The sequence below is a fragment of the Ceratotherium simum genome, chromosome 8 (assembly GCF_057802395.1).
Source record: "Ceratotherium simum simum isolate JZ-2026a chromosome 8, ASM5780239v1, whole genome shotgun sequence".
Classification (NCBI taxonomy): domain Eukaryota; kingdom Metazoa; phylum Chordata; class Mammalia; order Perissodactyla; family Rhinocerotidae; genus Ceratotherium; species Ceratotherium simum.
In genome coordinates, this window is record NC_141907.1 from 44,436,353 (window position 1) to 44,457,836 (window position 21,484).

Consider the following 21,484-nt stretch of genomic DNA (forward strand, 5'->3'; position numbering starts at 1 on the left):
GACAAATATTTAGTTATAATTGTGTTAATTTAGTTATACATGTAAAATTAAAATAACATTAAAATAAATGATATGATTTAGAAATAGTTATTTCTAGTGTCATATTTCGTGAATAAGTTTTACTCAGTTTTTTCACATACATGTTTGACATCACTAGAGTCACTTTTTGAGTAATTTAACACAATTTCTCAGGGCATATCATTTTTATTTCTAAGTAAATTTTTATTTCTAAGTAAAATTTTGAGATAGAAAACTTAAAAGTTTTTTTATTATGGAATTCAAACATGCACAAAATAGAGAATGTTATAATGAACTCCCATGTACCCATCACCTAGTTTCAATAATTATTAACATTTTGCTAATCTTGGTTCATCTAGGCCTCCTCCCCCCCACCCCCTCACCCCACACACACACACACACACACACACACAAACACACAGTTTTTGGGCATCCTATAGGACAAATTGTTTTAAAGAAAATACCAGATACCATGTCATTTCACCCATAAATACCTCAGTATGCATTTCTAATTGCTAAGGACTTTTTAAAAAACCATAATCATCATGTCATTACACTGAACAAAATTTACGATGATTCTTTGATACCATCTAATACCCACTAAATATTTAGGCTTCCGTATTTGTCTCAAAAATGTATTTTTCAGTTGGTTTGTTAAATTAGGCCTCAAACAAGGACCACACATTGCATTTGGGAGTTGTGTCTCCTCTCTGTTATTCTTTATCACTAATCTTTATCTTCTCCCTTTTTAAAACACCATTGTTAGAAAAATTGGGTAAAATATCCCATATTCTGAATTTGATTTGTTCTTTGTGATGTCTTTAACTTTTCTCTAGCACCCCTATTTCTTGCAAATCAGGTAGATTAAGAGGCTTGCTTATATTCAGAATAAATCGTTTCGGCCAACAATTTTTCGCAGGTGATGCTGTGCACTTCCTCCTGTATCAGGCTTCCAGGCGCACGGTGTCTGGCTCTCCCATTTGTGGTGGTTCTAAGATTGATGAGGGGGTTCAGGTGAGGTCAGCTTGATTCCTCCATTATAAAGTTCTCCATCCATCCTTCACCGAATTGTTTTAGCATCTAGTCTCATTCATTGCCTAGATTCTATTATTTTATTAGGGGTATGATAGGGCCCCCTTGGAAACTATGTTTGATGCTGTCGCTGGAAATTATGTTACAAGCCATCAGAACCCATTCATGTAATGTAACAGTAAGAGCTTTTTTTTTAATTCATGTTGTAGGTGTACTTTTATCGTCACAATATAATCCCTGTATTATTTGTGTTTTGTCTTTCTATTTTGCTTTTTAAAATGATGTTTAAAGCTTGTTTAGAGCAACATCCAACACTTAGGATTAAAAGATCGTCTCCCCAAGAATAATTACTAAATCTGTTTTAAATTTCTTCACCTCTCCCCTCTTTTTGAATGCTAATTTTTTTCCTTTTTTTTAATTGTGGAATTTTTCTTGTACATTATTGTTTATCAGTCACCGTATAAGTGCATCCCTCCACCCTTTGTGCCCAACCCCCACCCCCCTAGCCCCTGGTAACCACCAAACAGTTCTATCTGTCCGTGTGTTCGTTATCTTCCACATATGTGTGAAATCATGTCCTGTTTGTCTTTCTCTTTCTGGCTTATTTCATTTAACATAATACCCTCCAGGTCTATCCATGTGGTTGCAGATGGGACGATTTTGTCTTTCTTTATGGCTGAGTAGTATTCCATGGTATATATATACCACATCTTCTTTATTGATTCATCAGTCGAGGGACACTTGGGTTGCTTCCATGTCTTGGCTGTAGTGAATAATGCTGCGATGAACATAGGGGTGCATAAGCCTCTTTAGATTGTTGATTTCAGGTTCGTTGGGTAGATACTCAGTAGTGGGATAGCTGGATCATAAGGTATTTCTATTTTTAATTTTTTGAGGAATCTCCATACTGTTTTCCGTAGAGGCTGCACCAGTTTGCATTCCCACCAGCAGTGGATTAGGGTTCCCATTTCTCCACAGCCTCTCCAGCATTTGTTGCTTTTTGTCTTGGTGATTATAGCCATTCTAACGGGTGTAAGGTGATATCTTAGTGTGGTTTTGATTTGCATTTCCCTGATGACTAGTGATGTTGAGCATCTTTTCATGTGCCTATTGGCCATCTGTATATCTTCTTTGGAGAAGTGTCTGTTCATTTCCTCTGCCCATTTTTTGATTGGGTTGTTTGTCTTTTTGTTATTCAGTTGTGTGAGTTCTTTATATATTATGGAGATTAATCCCTTGTCAGATATATGGTTTGCAAATATTTTCTCCCAGCTAATGGGTTCCCTATTCATTTTGATCCTGGTTTCATTTGCCTTGTAGAAGCTCTTTAATCTGACAAAGTCCCACTTGTTTATTTTTTCTTTTGTTTCCCTTGTATGAGTAGACATGGAATTCAAGAAGATCCCTTTATGGCTGATGGCGAGTAGTGTATTACCTATATTTTCCTCCAGGAGTTTTATAGTTTCAGGTCTCACCTTCAGGTTTTTGATCCATTTTGAGTTAATTTTTGTGTATGGTAAAAGAAGGTGGTCTACTTGCATTCTTTTGCAAGCGGCTGTCCAGTTTTCCCAGCACCATTTATTGAAGAGACTTTCCTTTCTCCACTGTATGTCCTTAGCTCCTTTGTCAAAGATTAGCTGCCCATAGATATGAGGTTTTATTTCTGGACTTTCAGTTCTGTTCCATTGATCTGTGTGTCTGTTTTTGTACCAGTACCATGCTGTTTTAATTACTATCGCTTTGTAGTATGTTTTGAAGTCAAGGATTGTGATGCCTCCAGCCTTGTTCTTCTTTTTCAAGATTGCTTTAGCTATACGGGGTCTTTTGTTGCCTCATATGAATGTTAGTATTCTTTGTTCTGTTTCTGTGAAGAATGTCCTTGGGATTCTGATTGGGATTGCATTGAATCTGTAGATTGCTTTAGGCAGTATGGGCATTTTAACTATGTTTATTCTTCCAATCCAAGTGCATGGAATATTTTTCCGTTTCTTTATGTCATCATTGATTTCGCTCAATAATGTCTTATAGTTTTCATTGTTTAGGTCTTTCGCTTCCTTGGTTAAATTTACTCCTAGATATTTTATTCTTTTTGTTGCAATTGTAAATGGGATTGTCTTCTTGAGTTCTCTTTCTGTTAGCTCGTCGTTGGTATATAGAAATGCAACTGATTTCTGTAAGTTGATTTTGTACCCTGCCGCTTGGCTGTAGTTGTTGATTATTTCTAATAGTTTTCCAATGGATTATTTAGGGTTTTCTATATATAAGATCATGTATCTGCAAACTTCTTTGTTGCCTGTTTGGATTCCTTTTATTCCTTTTTCTTGCCTAATTGCTCTGGCCAGAACCTCCAGTACTGTGTTGAATAAGAGTGGCAAGAGTGGACACCCTTGTCTTGTCCCTGTTTTCAGAGGGATGGCTTTCAGTTTTTCCCCATTGAGTATGATGTTGGCTGTGGGTTTGTCATATATGGCCTTTATTACGTTAAGGTACTTTCCTTCTATACCCATTTTGTTGAGAGTTTTTATCATAAATCAATGTTGGATCTTGTCAAAAGCCTTCTCTGCATCTATTGAGATGACCATATGGTTTTTATTCCTCATTTTATTAATGTGGTATATCACATTGATTGATTTGCAGATGTTGAACCATCCCTGTGTCCCTGGTATAAATCCCGCTTGATCACGGTGTATGATCTTTTTAATGTATTACTGTATTCGATTTGCCAATATTTTGTTGAGGAGTTTTGCATCTATGTTCATCAGGAATATTGGTCTGTAGTTTTCCTTCTTAGTATTGTCTTTGCCTGGCTTTGGTATCAGGGTGATGTTGGCCTCGTAGAATGTGTTGGGAAGTGTTCCATCTTCCTCTATTTTTTGGAATAGTTTGAGAAGGATAGATATTGTGTCTTCTTGGAATGTTTGGTAAAATTCTCCAGAGAAGCAATCTGGTTCTGGATTTTTATTTTTTGGGAGGTTTTTGATTACTGTTTCAATCTCTTTACTTGTGATTGGTCTATTCAGGTTCTCTATTTCTTCTTGATTCAGTTTTGGGAGGTTTATGAGTCTAGGAATTTATCCATTTCTTCTAGATTGTCCACTTTTTTGGAGTATAGTTTTTCATAGTATTCTCTTATAATCTTTTGTATTTCTGTGGTATCTCTTGTAATTTCTCCTTTTTCATTTCTAATTTTATTTATTTGAGCCTTCTCTCTTTTTTTCTTGGTGAGTCTGGCTAAGGGTTTGTCAGTTTTGTTTATCTTCTCAAAGAACCAGCTCTTTGTTTCATTGATCCTTTCTACTGTTTTTTTTAATTTCAGTTTCATTTATTTCTGCTCTGATTTTTTTTATTTCCCTCCTTCTGCTGACTTTAGGCTTTGTTTGTTCCTCTTTTTCTAATTCCGTTAGGCGTAGTTTGAGGTTGCTTATTTGGGCTTTTTCTTGTTTGTTAAGGTGGGCCTGTATTGCTATGAGTTTCTCTCTCAGGACTGCTTTTGCTGCATCCCATATGAGTTGGTATGGTGTATTTTCATTTTCATTTGTCTCCAGATATGCTTTCATTTCTCCTTTAATTTCACCAATGATCCATTGGTGGTTTAGTAGCATGTTGTTGAGTCTCCACAGCTTTGTCACTTCCCCGGTGTTTTCCTTGTAGTTGATTTCTAACTTCATGGCATTATGGTCTGAAAAGATGCTTGTTATGGTTTCAATCTTCTTAAATTTATATAAGCATGCCTTGTTTCCCAACATATGGTCTATTCTTGAGAATGTTCCATGCGCGCTTGAGAAGAATGTGTAATCTGCTGTGTTTAGGTGGAGTGCTCTGTATATGTCTATTAAGTCCATCTCATCTAGTTTTTCATTTAGGTCCATTATTTCCTTATTTATTTTCTGTCTAGATGATCTGTCTATTGATGAGAGTGGGGTGTTAAGATGCCCTACTAGTATTGTGTTGTTGTTAATATCTCCTTATAGGTTTGTTAATAGTTGCTTTATGTACGTTGGTGTTCCTGTATTGGGTGCATATATATTTAAAAGTGATATGTCTTCTTGGTGGAGTGTCCCTTTTATGATCATATAATGCCCCTCTTTGTCTCTCATTACCTGTTTTATCTTGAAGTCAACTTTGTCTGATATAAGTATGGCAATACCTGCTTTCTTTTGTTTGCCATAAGCTTGGAGTATTGTCTTCCATCCTTTCACTCTGAGCCTGTGTTTGTCTTTAGAGCTGAGATGTGTTTCCGGGAGGTAGCATATTGTTGGGTCTTGTTTTTTAATCCATCCCACCACTCTGTGTCTTTTGATTGGAAAGTTCAGTCCATTTACATTTAGGGTAATTATTGATATATGGGGGCTTGTTGTTGTTATTTTATCACTCTTTTTCCGGTTCTTTTGCATTTGTTTTGTTTCTCGTCCCATGTGTTTCAGACTACCAATGCAGTTTGGTAGTTCTGTATGGGGTTTCTCTTAGTTTTCTCTTTCTTTATCATGTGTGATTCTGTTCTGATTATTTGGTTAGTGGTTACCATGAGGTTTGTATAAAAAATCTTGTGGACGTGATAGTCCATTTTTTGATGACCTCTTATTCCCTTAGACTAAGTCGATTCGATCCCTTTCCTCTTCCCCTTCTATGTTATTGTTGTCACATCTTATTCCTTCTTGTGTTGTGAGTTCATGTTTAACATGATGAGGTTATATTTATGCTTGGTGCTTACCTTCCCTTGATCTTTGGTTTTATAATTAAGTGTTTGCTAATCTATTTTGATAGAGGACTGCAATTTTTCTGGTTTTGTTGACCTATTTTCCTCCTCGTTCACAACTTTGAATCCCCTTTCTCTTTTTTCCTCAGGGATGAGGGCCTTTTTGAGCACTTCTTGCAGTTGGGGTCTCGCGACAATGAACTCCCTTAGCTTTTGTTTATCTGGGATAGTTATTATTTCTCCATCATATCTGAAGGATATTTTTGCTGGATAGAGTATTCTTGGCTGAAAGTTTTTGTCCTTTAGAATTTTGAATATATCGTTCTACTCTCTCCTAGCCTGTAAAGTTTCTGTCGAGAAATCAGCTGAGAGCTGGATAGGAAATCCTTTGTATGTTATTTTTTTTTTGTCTAGCTGCCTTTAATATTTTTTCTTTGTCATTGACTTTTGCCAGCTTTACTACTATATACCTTGGAGAGGGTCTTTTCGTGTTCATATATTTAGGAGATCTGTTGATTTCATTCACTGGTATTTCCTTCTCCTTCCCCAGGTTTGGGAAGTTCTCAGATATTATTTCTTTGAACAAGTTCTCTGCTCCTTTTTCCCTCTCTTCTCCCTCTGGAATACCTATAATCCTTATGTTGGGTTTCCTAATTGAGTTGGATATTTCTTGGAGAGTTTCTTCATTTCTTTTTAATCTTAGTTCTCTTTCCTCCTCCATCTGGAGCACTTCTGCATTGCTGTCCTCGATATTGCTAATTCTTTCCTCCATATTGTCAGCTCTGGTGCTTAAGGCTTTCAGATTTGTCTTTATCTCCTCTATTGTGTTTTTCATCTCTAAGATTTCTGATTTTTTTTTTTATAGTTTCAATCTCTTTTGTGAAGAAACTCCTGATTTCACTGAATTGTCTGTCTGTGTTTTCTTGTATTTCATTAATCTTTTTTATGATGGCTATTTTGAATTCTCTGTGGTTAAGGTTATACATTTCTGTGCTTTCTGGGTTGACTTCTGGGTGCTTGTCATTTTCCTTTTGGTCTGGAGATTTAATATATTTTTGCATGGTGCCTGTTGGCATTGGCTTACCTTTCCTCATAGTGAAAATATACAGTCGCAGTTTCCTCTTGCTGCCGCTGGGTGGGGGTCAAGGGCTGGGTATTTTGGCCCGCCTCAATCTGTGGGCACTCTTGTCGGCCCCTGGCTGATCTGTGGTCTGGCTGATCAGCTGAGTGGAGGCTGCTAGGGGTGCTGTGTGGAAACAGCTGGAGCTGGAGCGCAGCTAGGCCGAAGCAGCTGGGGCTTGGGTGCGGGTGGGTTGAAGCCGCTGCAGCTGAAGTGCTGCTGGGCCAAAGAAGCTGGAACTGGAGTGCACTGAGCTGAAGAAGGAGGAGCTGGAGCGCCGCTGGGCTGAAGAAGCTGGAACTGGAGTGTGCTGGCCCAAAGAAGCTGGAACTGGAGTGTGCTGGCCCAAAGAAGCTGGAACTGGAGTGTGCTGGGCCGAAGAAGCTGGAACTGGAGTGTGCTGGGCCGAAGAAGCTGGAACTGGAGTGCGGTGGGCCGAAGTTGCTGGCATCAAGTCAGCTGGAGCCTGCGCACAGGCCAAGCCGAAGCAGCTGGAGCCGGGGGTAGGGGGTAGGGTCAAGCCGAAGGAGCTGGGGGCGGGGTACGTTCCAGCTGAAAGAGCTGGGGCTGTGGCACGGTGGAGCCGGGGAAGCTGGGGCCGTGGCTTGGTCCAGCTGGAGCAGCTGGGGCTGTGGCGTGGTGGGGACTAAGCTGCTGCCGCCTCTGGTGCGGGGGTGCAGGCTCGCCCCACTGCTGGTCAGGCCGGGCGCCTGGGGGCCACTGCCTCTGGGGATGGGGCTGAGCTGAAGCGCCGCTGTGCTGACGCACCAGTCGGCCAGGCCGGGGTCGGGGTTGGGGAGCTTACTTTCCCCTCCCCGATCTCAGAAGTTTCTCGCCTCGCTGTCTCTCTCTGCTCCCCTGAGGGGCTAGCTTGTTGAAACTACCCTCGCAACAGTTCCGCTCCCTCCGTAGGGGGATCTCCTCAGGCTGTGAGGGGTCTTGGAGAGGGCCGTTTTCATGCGGCGAGCCGCCCCTCCCCCTCCTCTGAGAGCCGCGTGGTCTCAGTCTCTGGGTCGCAGTCCTTGGGGAAGAAAGGGAGCTCCTCTTACCTCCTTCCACTTACTCTGGAGATTCCAGCATCCCAGTCCTCGGGTGTATGGCTGACTGGGTGCCTCAGACATCCCCTGTGTTGTGTGAATAGCTTCTGTTGGAATATGAGTGTCCTTTTTGTTGTGTCTTAGAGGGGGAGAGTTCAGTGGGAGAAGCTCACTCTGCCATGATGCTGACGTCACTCTAAATACTAATTTTTGTTGGGAGAGCTCTAAAATTATTCCATTCTAGCAATAATGAAAGTTGTTTCAGGCTAATATGTTTTCCTTGGCCAGTTTTTGGTGAGAAAATAAAATAATTGAGAAAATGCCTCATAAGATAGGTTCTTGTAAGAACTTCCATCTAAGGTAACCTCCTCTTCTCTGAGGAATAATTTTTGGGAAAAAAATCTTGCCTTATATTCAGTAATTTATGATACTTTACTGGAAATTTTCTTATTTTTCTTAATTTAACTTAGTTTTGTGAAACATATATATCAAGAGTAAAGTTTGAAGAAGGATAAAAAGTAAGAAAGGAGGATTCTCTTCACCATTCCATTAGCAGGCCTGATAATTTATTTTGTGCCTATGTAACACCAATGAGACCTCACAAGAAAAATTTATTTCAGATTTCAATATTAGGAAATGTTGGTGTTTTTTGCTTTCAGTGGTAGAATGCTCAGGTACAACTGTACTGGGCTTTATTATACATTTTTCTTTTGTTTCATTTTATTTTCCTTTCCCTTCTCCCATCTCTATTTTTCTGCCTCCTTCAATTTTTCGTCTTAAAACAGATAATATCCTCTTGTAGTGTATGTGTTCATGTAAGCAACCTCAAATCCTTTTAGAACTGAGGGAAGGATATAAATACATAAAGAAACCAATGAAAATACATATGAGTACATGTTCACAGTTAGTTTCTCATTTCACTGATATTAATTTTTATAGTTGGAACCCTTAATAGTAAACGCTTCCTGAACAGTTACTTAAACTTAACAGTTCCTTAAACAAATGTTTTTTAATTTACAGATATTTAAGCAGAATCTTAATTCTTGAATTTTTAGGATTAATAATAGGTACTATTTGTTGTGTATTCACTGTGTTTTGGGCACTATACAGAGTGCTTTACATGTATTATCTTATTTAACTTTCACACAACAACATTTTGAGGTAAGAACCCATTTTACACATGAGAAAACCAAGGTACAGAGAGAGTAAGTACACTTGCCCAAGATCAGAGGTTAGAGCCAGGATCTGGTTCCTGGCAGTCTGATTCCTGAGTCAGTAGTCTTACCCATTAAACAATATGGTAGTAGTTCCCAGATTGTCTGCCTCAAAACATACCAATGCCTGTGTCCCACCCCTCAAACCCCCATTGTGATTTAATTGGTCTGGGGTGTGGCCTGGGACCTGCAAGTTTAAAAAGATCCCCTGGTGATTCTAATGTGCAGACAAGTTTGGAGACCATTGTAACCCCTCTTTGCTTGGGACGTTAGCTAACAACAGCCACCCAAGAGCTATTCCATCCTACCAATTGGTGTGATAACATCAAAAGTGTGTTTTATAAAATAAAGAATGAAAGCTGTACCTGTGGGAGAAGTTATAGCGTGAAAGGGCAATAGAAAAGAGCATTATTCATTCATATTATCAGTATTTATAGAAGGTTTTTTAGGATTGATTCAGTATTATACTGACTCTCTGACCTCTGTCCATGAAGCGGGAAACCAAGCTTGGTAACACATGAAGAGTCCATAGAAACGGCTGCATCTTTCAGAGGTGACAGCATAACTGGGCACAAGGGGCATTTTCGTAGACTACTCTCCCCTTTTCCTCCTGTCTGAGTCACTTTAGCCTTTTTAAGGCTCTACTTTTTAAGTAGAGCAATAGAAGATATCTGAATTCAAAAGCACATTTCCGTATTTTTTTTTAAAGTTCATAGCCTTCTCCTACAAGGCTGTCAGCTCCTTGAGAAGAGAGACCACTGGTTTTTGTTCTCTCAGCCCTGGCACCATGCTGCATGTGGTAGAAGCACTGTCCATACTTGATTGTTGTGTTTCCTGCAGTGCTCTGTTGAAGCCATTGATACACTGAAGTTGTAACTAACAGTTCTAACTACTGTTTGTCTACTCTCTGCATCTACTATGTGCAAGGTGCTTTACGTATACGTCAGTTATCTTTACACAGACCTACCTATTAGCCTCCTATCTGAGAAGAGGAAACTGAGTCTCAGAGAAGTTAAGTAATTTTCCAGAGATTGTACAGCTGAGTAAGTAACAAAACTGGGGTTTGAGCCATGTCTGTCTGACGCTGGAGCACACCCACTTTCCTTTACCCAAAATGCTCCAAAGGGTAGAAAATGTTATTTCAGAACTCTCGGATGTGATTAAAAACTCCCAAGAAGAAACTGTCTAAAACAATCTGTCATTATGAGGCCTGTTATAATAGACCTTTGGATAACTTGGCCTGTATGATCTCCTACAGTTTCCCACATGTAAAAAAAAGTCCTTCTACACATGCTTTTTAATTTGCTTAACCATTTCTTCTGTTTTGGACATTTCAGGTGTATCTACTTTTCCACTGTTAAAGATACTGCAGTGAACATTTTTGTGCATAAATCTTTGCCCACACTTGGAATTATTTCTTTAGGGTACATTTCTAGAAGTAGAATTGGATTAAGGGACACTGTATAAGGATTGCTGACTCATACTGCCTACTCATTTTTCATAAAGTGTACTAATTCAGATTTCCACCAGCAGTACACAAGAGTACTCATCTCGTCTTACCTTTCCAGTATCATTATCCTGTGCAAAAAATTTTTACAAATTGATAGTTTAAAAAATATCTCATTTTTTATTTGCATGTTTTAAAATTTTTATTTATTTATTTATTTTTTTCCCCCAAAGCCCCAGTAGATAGTTGTATGTCATAGCTGCACATCCTTCTAGTTGCTGTACTTGGGACTTGGCCTCAGCATGGCCAGAGAAGTGTTGTGTCGGTGCGCGCCCGGGATCCTAACCTGGGCAGCCAGCAGCAGAGTGCGAGCACTTAACCTCTAAGCCACCGGGCCGGCCCTGCATGTTTTAATTACAAGAAAGTTTGAGCTTTTTCTTTTTTTTTTTTGTGAGGAAAATCAGCCCTGTGCTAACATCTGCCTATCCTCCTCTTTTTTTTTTTTTGCTGAGGAAGACTGGCCCTGGGCTAACATCCGTGCCCATCTTCCTCCACTTTATATGGGACGCCGCCACAGCATGGCTTGACAAGTGGTGCGTCGGTGCACGCCTGGGATCTGAACCAGTGAACCTCGGGCCACCCCAGCGGAGCGCGCGCACTTAACCACTTGCGCCACCGGGCCGGCCCCTGAGCTTTTTCTTAAGTTTATTAGCCCTTTACAGGTCATATATGAATTCAGTTCCTATCCTTTGTCCGTTTAACTTTTGACACCTACCTTACTGTTTTCCTTATTCATCTATACTTTTATACTCTTCAAATATTGACTATTAAGCCTTTAGTATATTTGTTGCCAAATAGTCCTCCAAATTTTTATTTCCTCTTCAAGTTTTGACTTTTGACACTGAGAAGTTTTGTTTTAAATATTTTAATCTGTACTTTTCCTCTATATCTTTTGTCACCTTTAACTCTAAGAGATTAAAATCCAGTGATTGAGTAGATATTCTCTTACTTTTGCTCCATTCGATTTTTAAAAAATATTTAACTCCTTGATTTACCTGTGGTTTGTTTTGGTACATGGCATGACAGATTTAGTTTGTTTGTTTCCCTAAATAGTTACGTTTCCTAGCTCCTTTCTCTGTTGATTTGTGATGCTATCTTTATCATATCTTTGATTCTTATTGAATCTAACTTTTGCTTTTACTTTTCTCTTTGCAGATTCTGGTCCCTGTGACTTTGTAAGGAAATGGTAAGGCCATAGGCACAGTACTTTTCTCCCAGACTTAAACTGGTAGGCCAATCTGGCTGGATGGACAGTCTCAATGTGGGGCATTTGAAGTGAAAGGCCTATCTCAGGAGTTTTGAGAAGAGGATTCCTGTAGTTTCCCTTTTTCGTAAGGCCCCATCTAATGAGTGTGGGAAAAGGAAAGAAGAGAGAGAAAGTGATTTGGAAGTGAGGTGGGAAAGACTGAGATGTAGGAGAACTCTCCTTATATTCACTGTATTTTACTTGTTTGCTAGATACTAGATGTGTTACATACTAGGTCTGAACCTTTAAGGTACTTGGATTCTACATTGACAACCTCATGTCGTAGATTTTGTGAAGCCCCAGGTCAACGTATCCCAATCTCCCCTTGCCTCTCATTCAACTACAGTAGCTAATGAAATCTCAAGAAAGTGCCCTCTATGAGGAAAAAAAGTGGGTATGTGTGTGTACGTAAAATGTACAAAATAGATGCCTCCTGAAAATAGGTATGTACTCTTGGTTTGGCTAAGATATAGCAGAATAGAATCATTAAAGAGAAGTACCAAGGGTTCGTATCAATGGTTCATATACATGAGAGGTAAATACTACCAGATTTTATTTTTATTGACTCTTTTAATAAGTGGGTTAAAACCATTCATATTTGTTGTTATTGTTTGACATTTACGTTTATCGTTATTGTTTAGACTTATTTTGCATTTCCTGTTTACTATACTTTCTAGTTGTTTTTTCCTCACCTCTTTCAGGCAGTAAATACTGCTACTTTATTTTTATGTAATGCTTTGCAGTTAAAAATTTTTTTTTCCTCACAAGAATCCTGAGGAGTCTGTAGGGGAGGTGTAATCAACTAGATTTTACTGAGAGAAAATGAAATTGAGAAATTACGTCACTTTGCCAAGGTTGTATGGTGGCTAAGAGAACAGCTGGTAGAACTAACGATTACTGGATATTACCAAGTGTCCATTAAAATACCACATTACTTCAAATAAATGTGTGCTGAGTGAGCAAACTCTCCTGTGGCAAAATAGACAGTGAAATAGTTTATACCTAGTAAGTTTTATACTTTAAAAAAAAAGCCTGTGAAAAGAGTGTTTTTTAAAATTTTTGTTGTTGTTGTTATACTACTTATTGCTTTTGTATGATTGGTTAATGTGGTTTGATTTTTTTTTTTGCTGAGGAAGATTAGCCCTGAGCTAACATCTGTGCCAATCTTCCTCTATTTTGTATGTAGGTTGCTGCCACAGCATGGCCGCCGATGAGTGGTGTAGGTCCACACCCGGGTACCAAACCCGAGCTGCCGAAGTGGAGTGTGCTGAACTTAACCACTAGGCCATGGGGCTGGCCCCTAATTTGGTTTGATTCTATGAGGAAATTGTGCTATCTCCGTTATCTATCCCTGTCCCCATCCTCTAAAAATTCTTGTTAAACAAATGTGCTATCCCTGATTGTTATGAAAGAAAATATTTCCTGAATATAAACAAAATAGTGAAATGTAAAAGAGCATTTTGACTGAAAGATTTGAATTACCAATTTAGTGGTACCCTCTACCCTGAAATCATTTCCATAATTGTTGCTATATAAATGTATATTTATTGCTCTGCACCCAAGCTGAGGATTTCAAAAACTTTCTTAGCTATTGGCAAACTATAGGAGACTAATTATCAATGAAGACATGGGACAGCAATGTAATCCTCATTTTAAAAAATCTACCTTCAAGAGTTAAAATCTGGGGCCAGCCCAGTGGCATAGTGGTTAAGTTCATGTGCACTGCTTTGGTGGCCCGGGGTTCATTGGTTTGGATCCTGGGCGTGAACCTACGCATCGCTCATCAAGCCATACTAAGGCGGTGTCCCACATAGAGCAACTAGAAGGATGTACAACTATGACATACAACTGTCTACTGGGGCTTTGGGGAGAAAATAAAAGAAGAAAAAAAAGAGTTAAAATCCCTCAACCACATTCTTTTGTTTCTGCACAGGATCACGACTAGACATTGTGAGGTAATGCAATACCCAAGAGAGAAGGGAAGCCTGTGTTAAGATGAAGAGATGTAGGTTGGAGATGTAGCTATGGTGACATAATGCACAATAAGAGAATGAAGAGGAGAAGTGTTAGTCAGACCTCTACAGAGAATTATCGAATGTTAATGAGATTATTTCCAATTGAAATAAGAACCCAATTTAAGTATCTACAGGAATAAACTAGGAAACTATCAATAGTTTTGTATAAAATGATGCATTAAAAAAACATTTAGCTGGTGAAGAAAAGTTAGTGAGGGAAATCTTGGCTTGGACATGATGATGGAAGCCAGAAGCTAACTTGCTTGAAAAGGTTAATATCTAATAAGATGTTTTGTCTGCAACTGAGGCTTTCTTTCTCCTCACCTAGCCACCCTCCCTGGAAAGTTGGCTCAGGCTATCTAGCAGGGCTCACACAGTACCTGCATGGCAAAGCCATTCTTCAGTTAAATAAGGATATAGATTTTTTTTCTGGCAAGGGACAGTGTCTTCATTGTTTCTAGGTATTAACTGGCATGGCTTGGGGGTTGCATCATTATAGTTATTTGGCAGACCCCAAATGTTTCACTACCAAACAATCTTTTAGTTATCTCTACCCACTACTACAATCTCATGTTTTGAAAGATTTTTCGTTGTTGTTCACAAAACATTGGTTAATTTTTTTAAAAACTAAGGACACATATAAGTATTAATCGGAGTCTCCTATCAGTGTGAAGTAATATATGGAGACAATGTAATTCAGAAATGAATTTGGTATTTTGCATAGCATCTGCAGCCTGACTGGGGGTGGGATAGGATTCCGTTTGACTTTTGGAAATGTTCTGAAGGTGGTGGACTCTCATTATTATCTTCATAGATCCTCTAAGGATTTGGAAATTTGAATTAAGCAGCAGAGTCCTGAGGGACAAAATGCAGATAGGTTAGTTGCAATAGAAAAGGGGGGAGTTAGAAGAGTCCAGAGTATGAGACATTGGGGGGAAAAAGGTGTGGAGGTGGGTACCATTCTTACTGCCTTCAAACCTGTATTTTACCTAGCAACATCTTTGAGTGATAAAACAATTTAAACAATCTTAAATGTATCCTTTATCTGGTTTATGGATAGTTCCATGATTTTCCCTTATAGGGCACTTAAAATAAGTTTATATTTTAAACAGTTAAATACCAATTCAATTGAACTCAATTAGCATATACTGAGTGTTTACTACATACAAGGTATCATGTTAGGTGCTACAAGTGAGAAAGGAAAAAGGAGCTAACATTTATTGAGTATCCACTTCGTGGTTAGAATGTGCTAGGCACACAACCCTTTGAGATGGATACAGTTATTTTTGTTTATAGTTGAGGCTAACTGCACTGGCGTCCTGTTATTTTTGAAACATATAGGTATGCTTCTGCCCCCGGGCCTTTCCACTTGCTATTACTGCTGGAATGGGATAATCTTTCCCTGAAAAATCTGTATAGCTAGTCATTGTTCAAATGTAACCTGATCAGTAATGCCTTCTTTGGACACCTATTTAAAATCACAACCCTCTCCCCATCGCATACTCCTTGTCTCCCTTACTTGCTTTATTTTTCTTTATAGCTCTTATTGCCATCTAATATACTATATATTTAATTTATTTCATTTATTGTCTTTCTGACTTGAAGGCAAGGATTTTTGTCTATTTTATTCACCAATGTACTCCCAGCCCTAGAACACTACTCGGTACACAGTAAGTGCTCAATAAATATTTGTTGAACAAATGAACTAAAGCTCAGAGCATTAAGTAACTTGATCAGGTATAAGAAAATGGCACTTCATTTTAAAATAATAAAACTTAGAATCTCCAGTGTTGGTACTGGAATAATAGTCTCTTATACGAGCAGAATTATTGGACCAAGTGTTCCATGTCCCTAAGATTGGTTGCTGTTACCACCACACTGGCCTCAGGGGAACTGTTCCAGTGTTAATACAGTGGGCTGGTTTGTGTGCATAGAATCCCTACTTGCATTACTCCGCTAGCACAGCTAGGCCAAAGCAGTAAGGGGCAAGTAAGTCATTACTAAAGGCTGGAGGGCAACACAAGTGTGTTAAACACAGAATAACATGAAAGTAGATAATCTGATTGAAGGATTTTAGCTTGATGTTCAGCGTGGATGGCCAGTTTTGTGAATGTGCAATTTTGGGAGTTCCTGACTATTAATCCCCACTGGCCTCCTCCCACTTTCTGAAAGGGGCTTCATGATGCATCAGTCACCATTTAACTGAGGAGACCACATCTTCACATAAGGGTTTGTGCATGCCGTGTCAGGCCTGAATCCTCCCCGACGCCAGGGCCAGGGCTTATTGCAACACAAAGAATTTAGAGCCTGTTAAAGAGCTCAGGCAAGTATTAGGGAGAATGCTTTTCCTCAGTCACATCCCTTTTTTGTACATAGAAGCACTTCCCTTGAGTAATTCTCTTGGCCTCTTGCCTTATCCCTTAATTAGACTCCCCAGGGGGTGGGAATGACGTCTGTTTGGTGGAGTTGGGAGAGAGAACTGGCCCCTTCTGGGTCCTATCCCTTTGGGACCTGCCCGTCTACAGTGAGTGATCTTTGTGATCTGCTTTCTGTCACATAGCAAACTTAGCCCCTACAGGAGGAGGGGGAGGCTTGCAGCTTTGGGGGACAAGTTCAATTCGAGTATGTCAGGGATCCACACTACTCTCTTCAGTATCATTTTATCAATAATAAAGTATTTTTATTCTATTTGTCCAAATCCTGTGCCTATTTTTCACTTAGTTCCTAATGGTGGTGGGCAAAAAAGGGGTGTTATTTATTGGACCTTTTGAACTCCAAACAACTACATAAATAGTTATAATATGAGCTACAATAACATAGGTGGTGTATTAGTCTGCATAGGATAGGCCATGCTGCAGTAACAAACAAGATACAAAACTCTCAATGACTTAATGCAATAAAAGTTTATTTCTCCCTCACGTCATAGCCCAATGTGAGTTGGCTGGCCCTCCTCTGTCTTGTAGCTATGCCGTCTAGAATACGTAGCTTCCAGAGTCACTGCAACAGGGAAAGAGAGATGGAGGAGACACACTATCTCTTATGTGCATTGCCCTGGAAGTGATACCAACACTTCTGCTGAAGTTAGACATAACTAGTCCCATGGCTCCAAACTACTGCAAGGGAGGCTGGGAAATGTAGAGGAACCCATGGACACTTGGGGGGCACAAACTGTCCCAGCTTTAGGAGGATTCAGAACAATCAGGAAAGGTCCAAGGGAACAGAATAGGGAAGAAAGGGGGTTGAGCGGTACCCAAAGTATATTTCGTAGTTTTCCCAAAGCCAGATATTCTGTCTGAAATTTATCTGTGCAATCTCATCAGAATCCAATGCCATCAAGCCATTTGCAAATTAATTTAATATGAGAATTGAGAGTTTTTCCCATTAAGTGTGCATTTTATCTGAGGTCTTCTGGAGACAATATGCTCTTGGTTTTATTGCATATTTGTTGTCTATGTTTCATTATGTACTATATTATTAATGATTCGAGGAGTGAGAATTTTGAGTCCAAAATATTTTTTAGTACTTGGAGCTTTTCAGCACTCTTCAAATCACATCAAATAGGGCATTGGGTTGTTTATCCCCCTCAGACGGGATTTGTTTGAGTAGGCATCATCTAATGTAACCATATTTGTTAAGCATTCTCTTTGAGTTAATCAGTTGGTATTTGTTAGTTTTTTTTCTAGGAAGAGAATCCAAGATCTTTCTAGACCTAAAAAACAATGGGGAGCCCCAGATGGGTAAGGCAATATTATATAGTCTTGTTTGTGATGATTGTGTTGCTTACATTAAATAGCTAAATATTATTCTTACCTGCCCTCTAATCCTGCATCCCAGGTGTATCCATGTCTCTGCTCACCTGGATCCACTGAACCAATATTGTCACCTCAGTTGAGTCAACACGTGGAAGGCTAATCTTAGGTCAGTGGTTCTCAAATTTGTCTGCACATTGGAATCCCCTGGGGACATTTAAAACTGACTATTCCTGGGCCCCATCCCCAGAAATCCTGATTTACTTGGTCTGGGGTTCAGCCTAGGCTTCAGGAGTGTTAAAAGCTCCCCAGATAATTCTAATGGGCAGACAGATTTGAGAACCACTTTGACACTCTTGTGTCCACCCTCCAGGTTCCGCTTTGCTGCTTCTGACATCTGGTCCTGCTGTCTCTAAGCCTCTGCCCAGAGCACCCCTGTTCTCTGGATCTCCAGCAGGCTGGACCCACTGTCCTTCAGCCCTTGGCCACAGGATTCTGCCTTTTCTCTTTTGGCTCCTGAGTAAAGCCTGAATTTTTTTCCTTTTTTTCTGATCTCCTATTGCTTTTTTAAAGAATTAGTAAACCTTGTTTTTTAAAGCAGTTTTAGGCTTATAGAAAAGTTGAGCAGAAGTACAGAGAGAGTTTCTAGATTGCCAACCACACCCCTAATTTCTCCTATTGTTAATGTCTTGCTCGTGTTAGTGTGGTCCATTTGTTACAACTGATGAAGAAATATTGACACATTATTAACTAAAGTCTATAGTTTACTTTAGGGTTTTTTGGTGTGTGTCATACAGTTCTCTGGGTTTTGACAAATGCATAATGTCGTGTCTCCACTATTACATTATTATACAGAATAGTTTCACTGCCCTAAAAATCACCTGTGTTCTACTATTCATCCCTTTCCCTCTCTGCTTCCTCGCCAAACCCTTGGCAACCACTGATCTTTTTACTGGATCTATAGCTTTGCCTTTTCCAGAGTGTTACATAGCTGAAGTTGTACAGTATGTAACTTTTTCGGTTAATGATATTCATTTAAGGTTCCTCCATGTCTTTTCATTGCATGATAGCTCATTTCTTTTTAGCACTGAGTAATACTCCATTGTCTGGTTGTACCACAGTCTGTTTATCCATTCACCTATTGAAGGACATGTTTGCTTCCAATTTTTGGCAATTACAAATAAAGCTGCTGTAAACATTCATGTGCAGGTTTTTGTGTAGATATAAGTTTTCAACTCATTTGGGTAAATACCTAGGAAAGCAATTGCTGGATCATATGGTGACAATATGTTTACCTTTGTAAGACACTGCTAAACTGTCTTCCAAAGTGTCTGTACCATTCCCTACCAGCAATGAGTAACAGTTCCTGTTGTTCCACATCCTCACCAACATTTGGTGTTTTGTATTTTAGCCGTCCTAATAGGTGTGTAGTGGTATCTCATTGTTTTAATTTGCAATTCCCTGATGACATAATGTTGAGCATATTTCATATGCTTATTTGCCCTCTTTGGTGAAGTGTCTGTTCAGCTCTTTTGCCCACTTTTTGATTGGGTTGTGTGCTTTCTTGTTGTTGAATTTTAAGAGTTCTTTGTATATTTTAAATACCAATCCTTTAACAGATGCTATAGATTGAATGTTTATGTCCCCCCAAATTCATATTTTGAAACCTAATCCCCAATATGATGGTTTTTAGAGGTGGGGCCTTTGGGAGATGATTAGGTCATGAAGACGGAGCACTCATGAATGGGATTAGTGCACTTATAAAAGAGACCTGAGAGCTCCCTCTCCCTTCCACATGTGAGGACAAGATAAGAAGATACCCAGCAGGTTCTCACCAGACTCCAAATCTGCTGACACTTTGATCTTGGACCTTCCAGCCTCCAGAATTGTTAGAAATAAATTTCTGTTGTTTATAAGCCGCTCCATCTATGGTATTTATTGTTCTAGCAGCCTGAATGGACTAAGACATCACATAGAGCAAATATTTCATCTAGTCTGTGGCTTATCTTTTCATTCTCTTAGCAGTGTCTTTTTCAGAGCAAAAGTTTTTAATTTTAGTGAAGTCTAATTTATCAATTTTTTCTTTCATGGATCATGCTTTTGGTGTGATATTTAAAAATGCATTGTAAAATCCATTGTCACCTAGATTTTCTCTTATATTATCTTCTAGAAGTTTTAGAGTTTTGCATTTTACATTTAGATCTATCACCCATTTCAAGTGAATTTTTGTGAAAGGTATAAGGTTTGTGTCTAGATTCATTTTTTTGCATGTGGATGTCCAGTTTCTCCAGCGCCATTGTTGAAAAGACTATCGTTTCTCTGTTGGGTTGCCTTCACTCCTTTGTCAAAGATCAGTTGACTGTATTTGTGTGGATCTGTTTCTAGGATCTGTATTCTGTCTCATTGATCTTCTGTCTGTTCCTTCACGAATATCACGTCGTCTTGATTACTGTAGCTTTATAGTAAGTCTTGAAGTCAGGTAGTGTCAGTCCTCTGATTTTGTTCTTTTCCTTCAATATTATGTTGGCTATTCTGGGTCTCTTGCCTCTCCATATAAATTTTAGAATCATTTTGTCAATATCCACAAAGTAACTTGTTGGGATTTTGATTGAGATTGCATTGGATCTATAGCTCAAGTGGGAAGGAATTGATATCTTTACAATATTGATTCTTTCTATCCATGAACATGGACTCTCTCTCCATTTATTTAGTTCTTCTTTGATTTCTTTCATCAGAGTTTTGTGGTTTTCTTCATATAGATCTTGCACATATGTTGTTAGATTTATACCTATGTATTTAAAAATTTTTGGTGCTAATGTAAATGGTGTTGTTTTTAGTTTCAGATTCCAATTGTTAATTGCTGGTGTATAAGAAATCAGTAGGATTTGGATATTAATGTTGTATCTTACCACTTTGCTATAATCTAAAAATTGAATTTTTAAAAGGCTTGTTTATAGGGGCCGGCCCCATGGCATAGTGGTTAAGTGCACACACTCCACTGCTGGCGGCCTGGGTTTGGATCCCAGGCACGCACTGACGCACCGCTAGTCAGGCTATGCTGTGGCAGCGTCCCATATAAAGTGGAGGAAGATGGGCACAGATGTTAGCCCAGGGCCGGTCTTCCTCAGCAAAAAGAGGAGGATTGGCATGGATGTTAGCTCAGGGCTCATCTTCCTCACACACACACAAAAAAGGCTTGTTTGTAAATATTAAAAATATACTATACTTTAGGGGCCAGCTTGGTGGTGTAGTGGTTAAATTCACCCGTTCTGCTTTGGTGGCCAGGGGTTTGTCGGTTTGGATCCTGGATGTGGATGTACTCACTGCTTATCAAGCCGTGCTGAGGTGGCATCTCACATAGAAGAGCTACAACTCTACAGCTATGATACACAACTATGTACTGGGGCTTTGGGGAGAAAAAAGAAAAAGAGGAAGATTGGCAACAGATGTTAGTGCAAAGCCAATCTTCCTCAAAAAAAAATTGCACATTTAAAAAAAAAGGAAAAACAGCTTAAAAAAATATATGTATAATAGACTTTAAATTCTCTCTTTCTTGTGAATGGGTACATACACATATACATTGATGAGAGGTACACATTGATAAGAGATGTGTTAATGAATATTGCTACAACTGTCAATAATCTTAGAACACTCCCGTCCACCCCACCCCTGTTTGAAACCAGTAGAAAAATTGAAGGAGTGATTTGATTAGGAGTGATTTGATTAGGAGAAATTGAAGGAGTGATTTTTTTTTTTTTAATTTTTTGTTTATTGCAGTAACATTGGTTTATAACATTGTAAAAATTTCAGGTGTACATCATTGTACTTCTATTTCTGCATAGATTACATC

At 39.1% G+C, this 21,484-nt stretch overlaps 1 protein-coding gene across 2 annotated transcripts in view; it reads left to right on the plus strand.

Moving 5' to 3' along the window:
• SPMAP2L (sperm microtubule associated protein 2 like) overlaps positions 1–21,484 on the plus strand; it is a 58,100-nt gene that overhangs the window by 11,941 nt on the left and 24,675 nt on the right. For both annotated transcript variants that reach the window (XM_087434365.1, XM_087434366.1), the window contains exons 2-3: positions 11,780–11,810; positions 17,557–17,622. In XM_087434365.1, the coding sequence (XP_087290491.1) occupies positions 11,780–11,810; positions 17,557–17,622 (97 nt within the window). The remainder of the gene's footprint in view (positions 1–11,779; positions 11,811–17,556; positions 17,623–21,484) is intronic.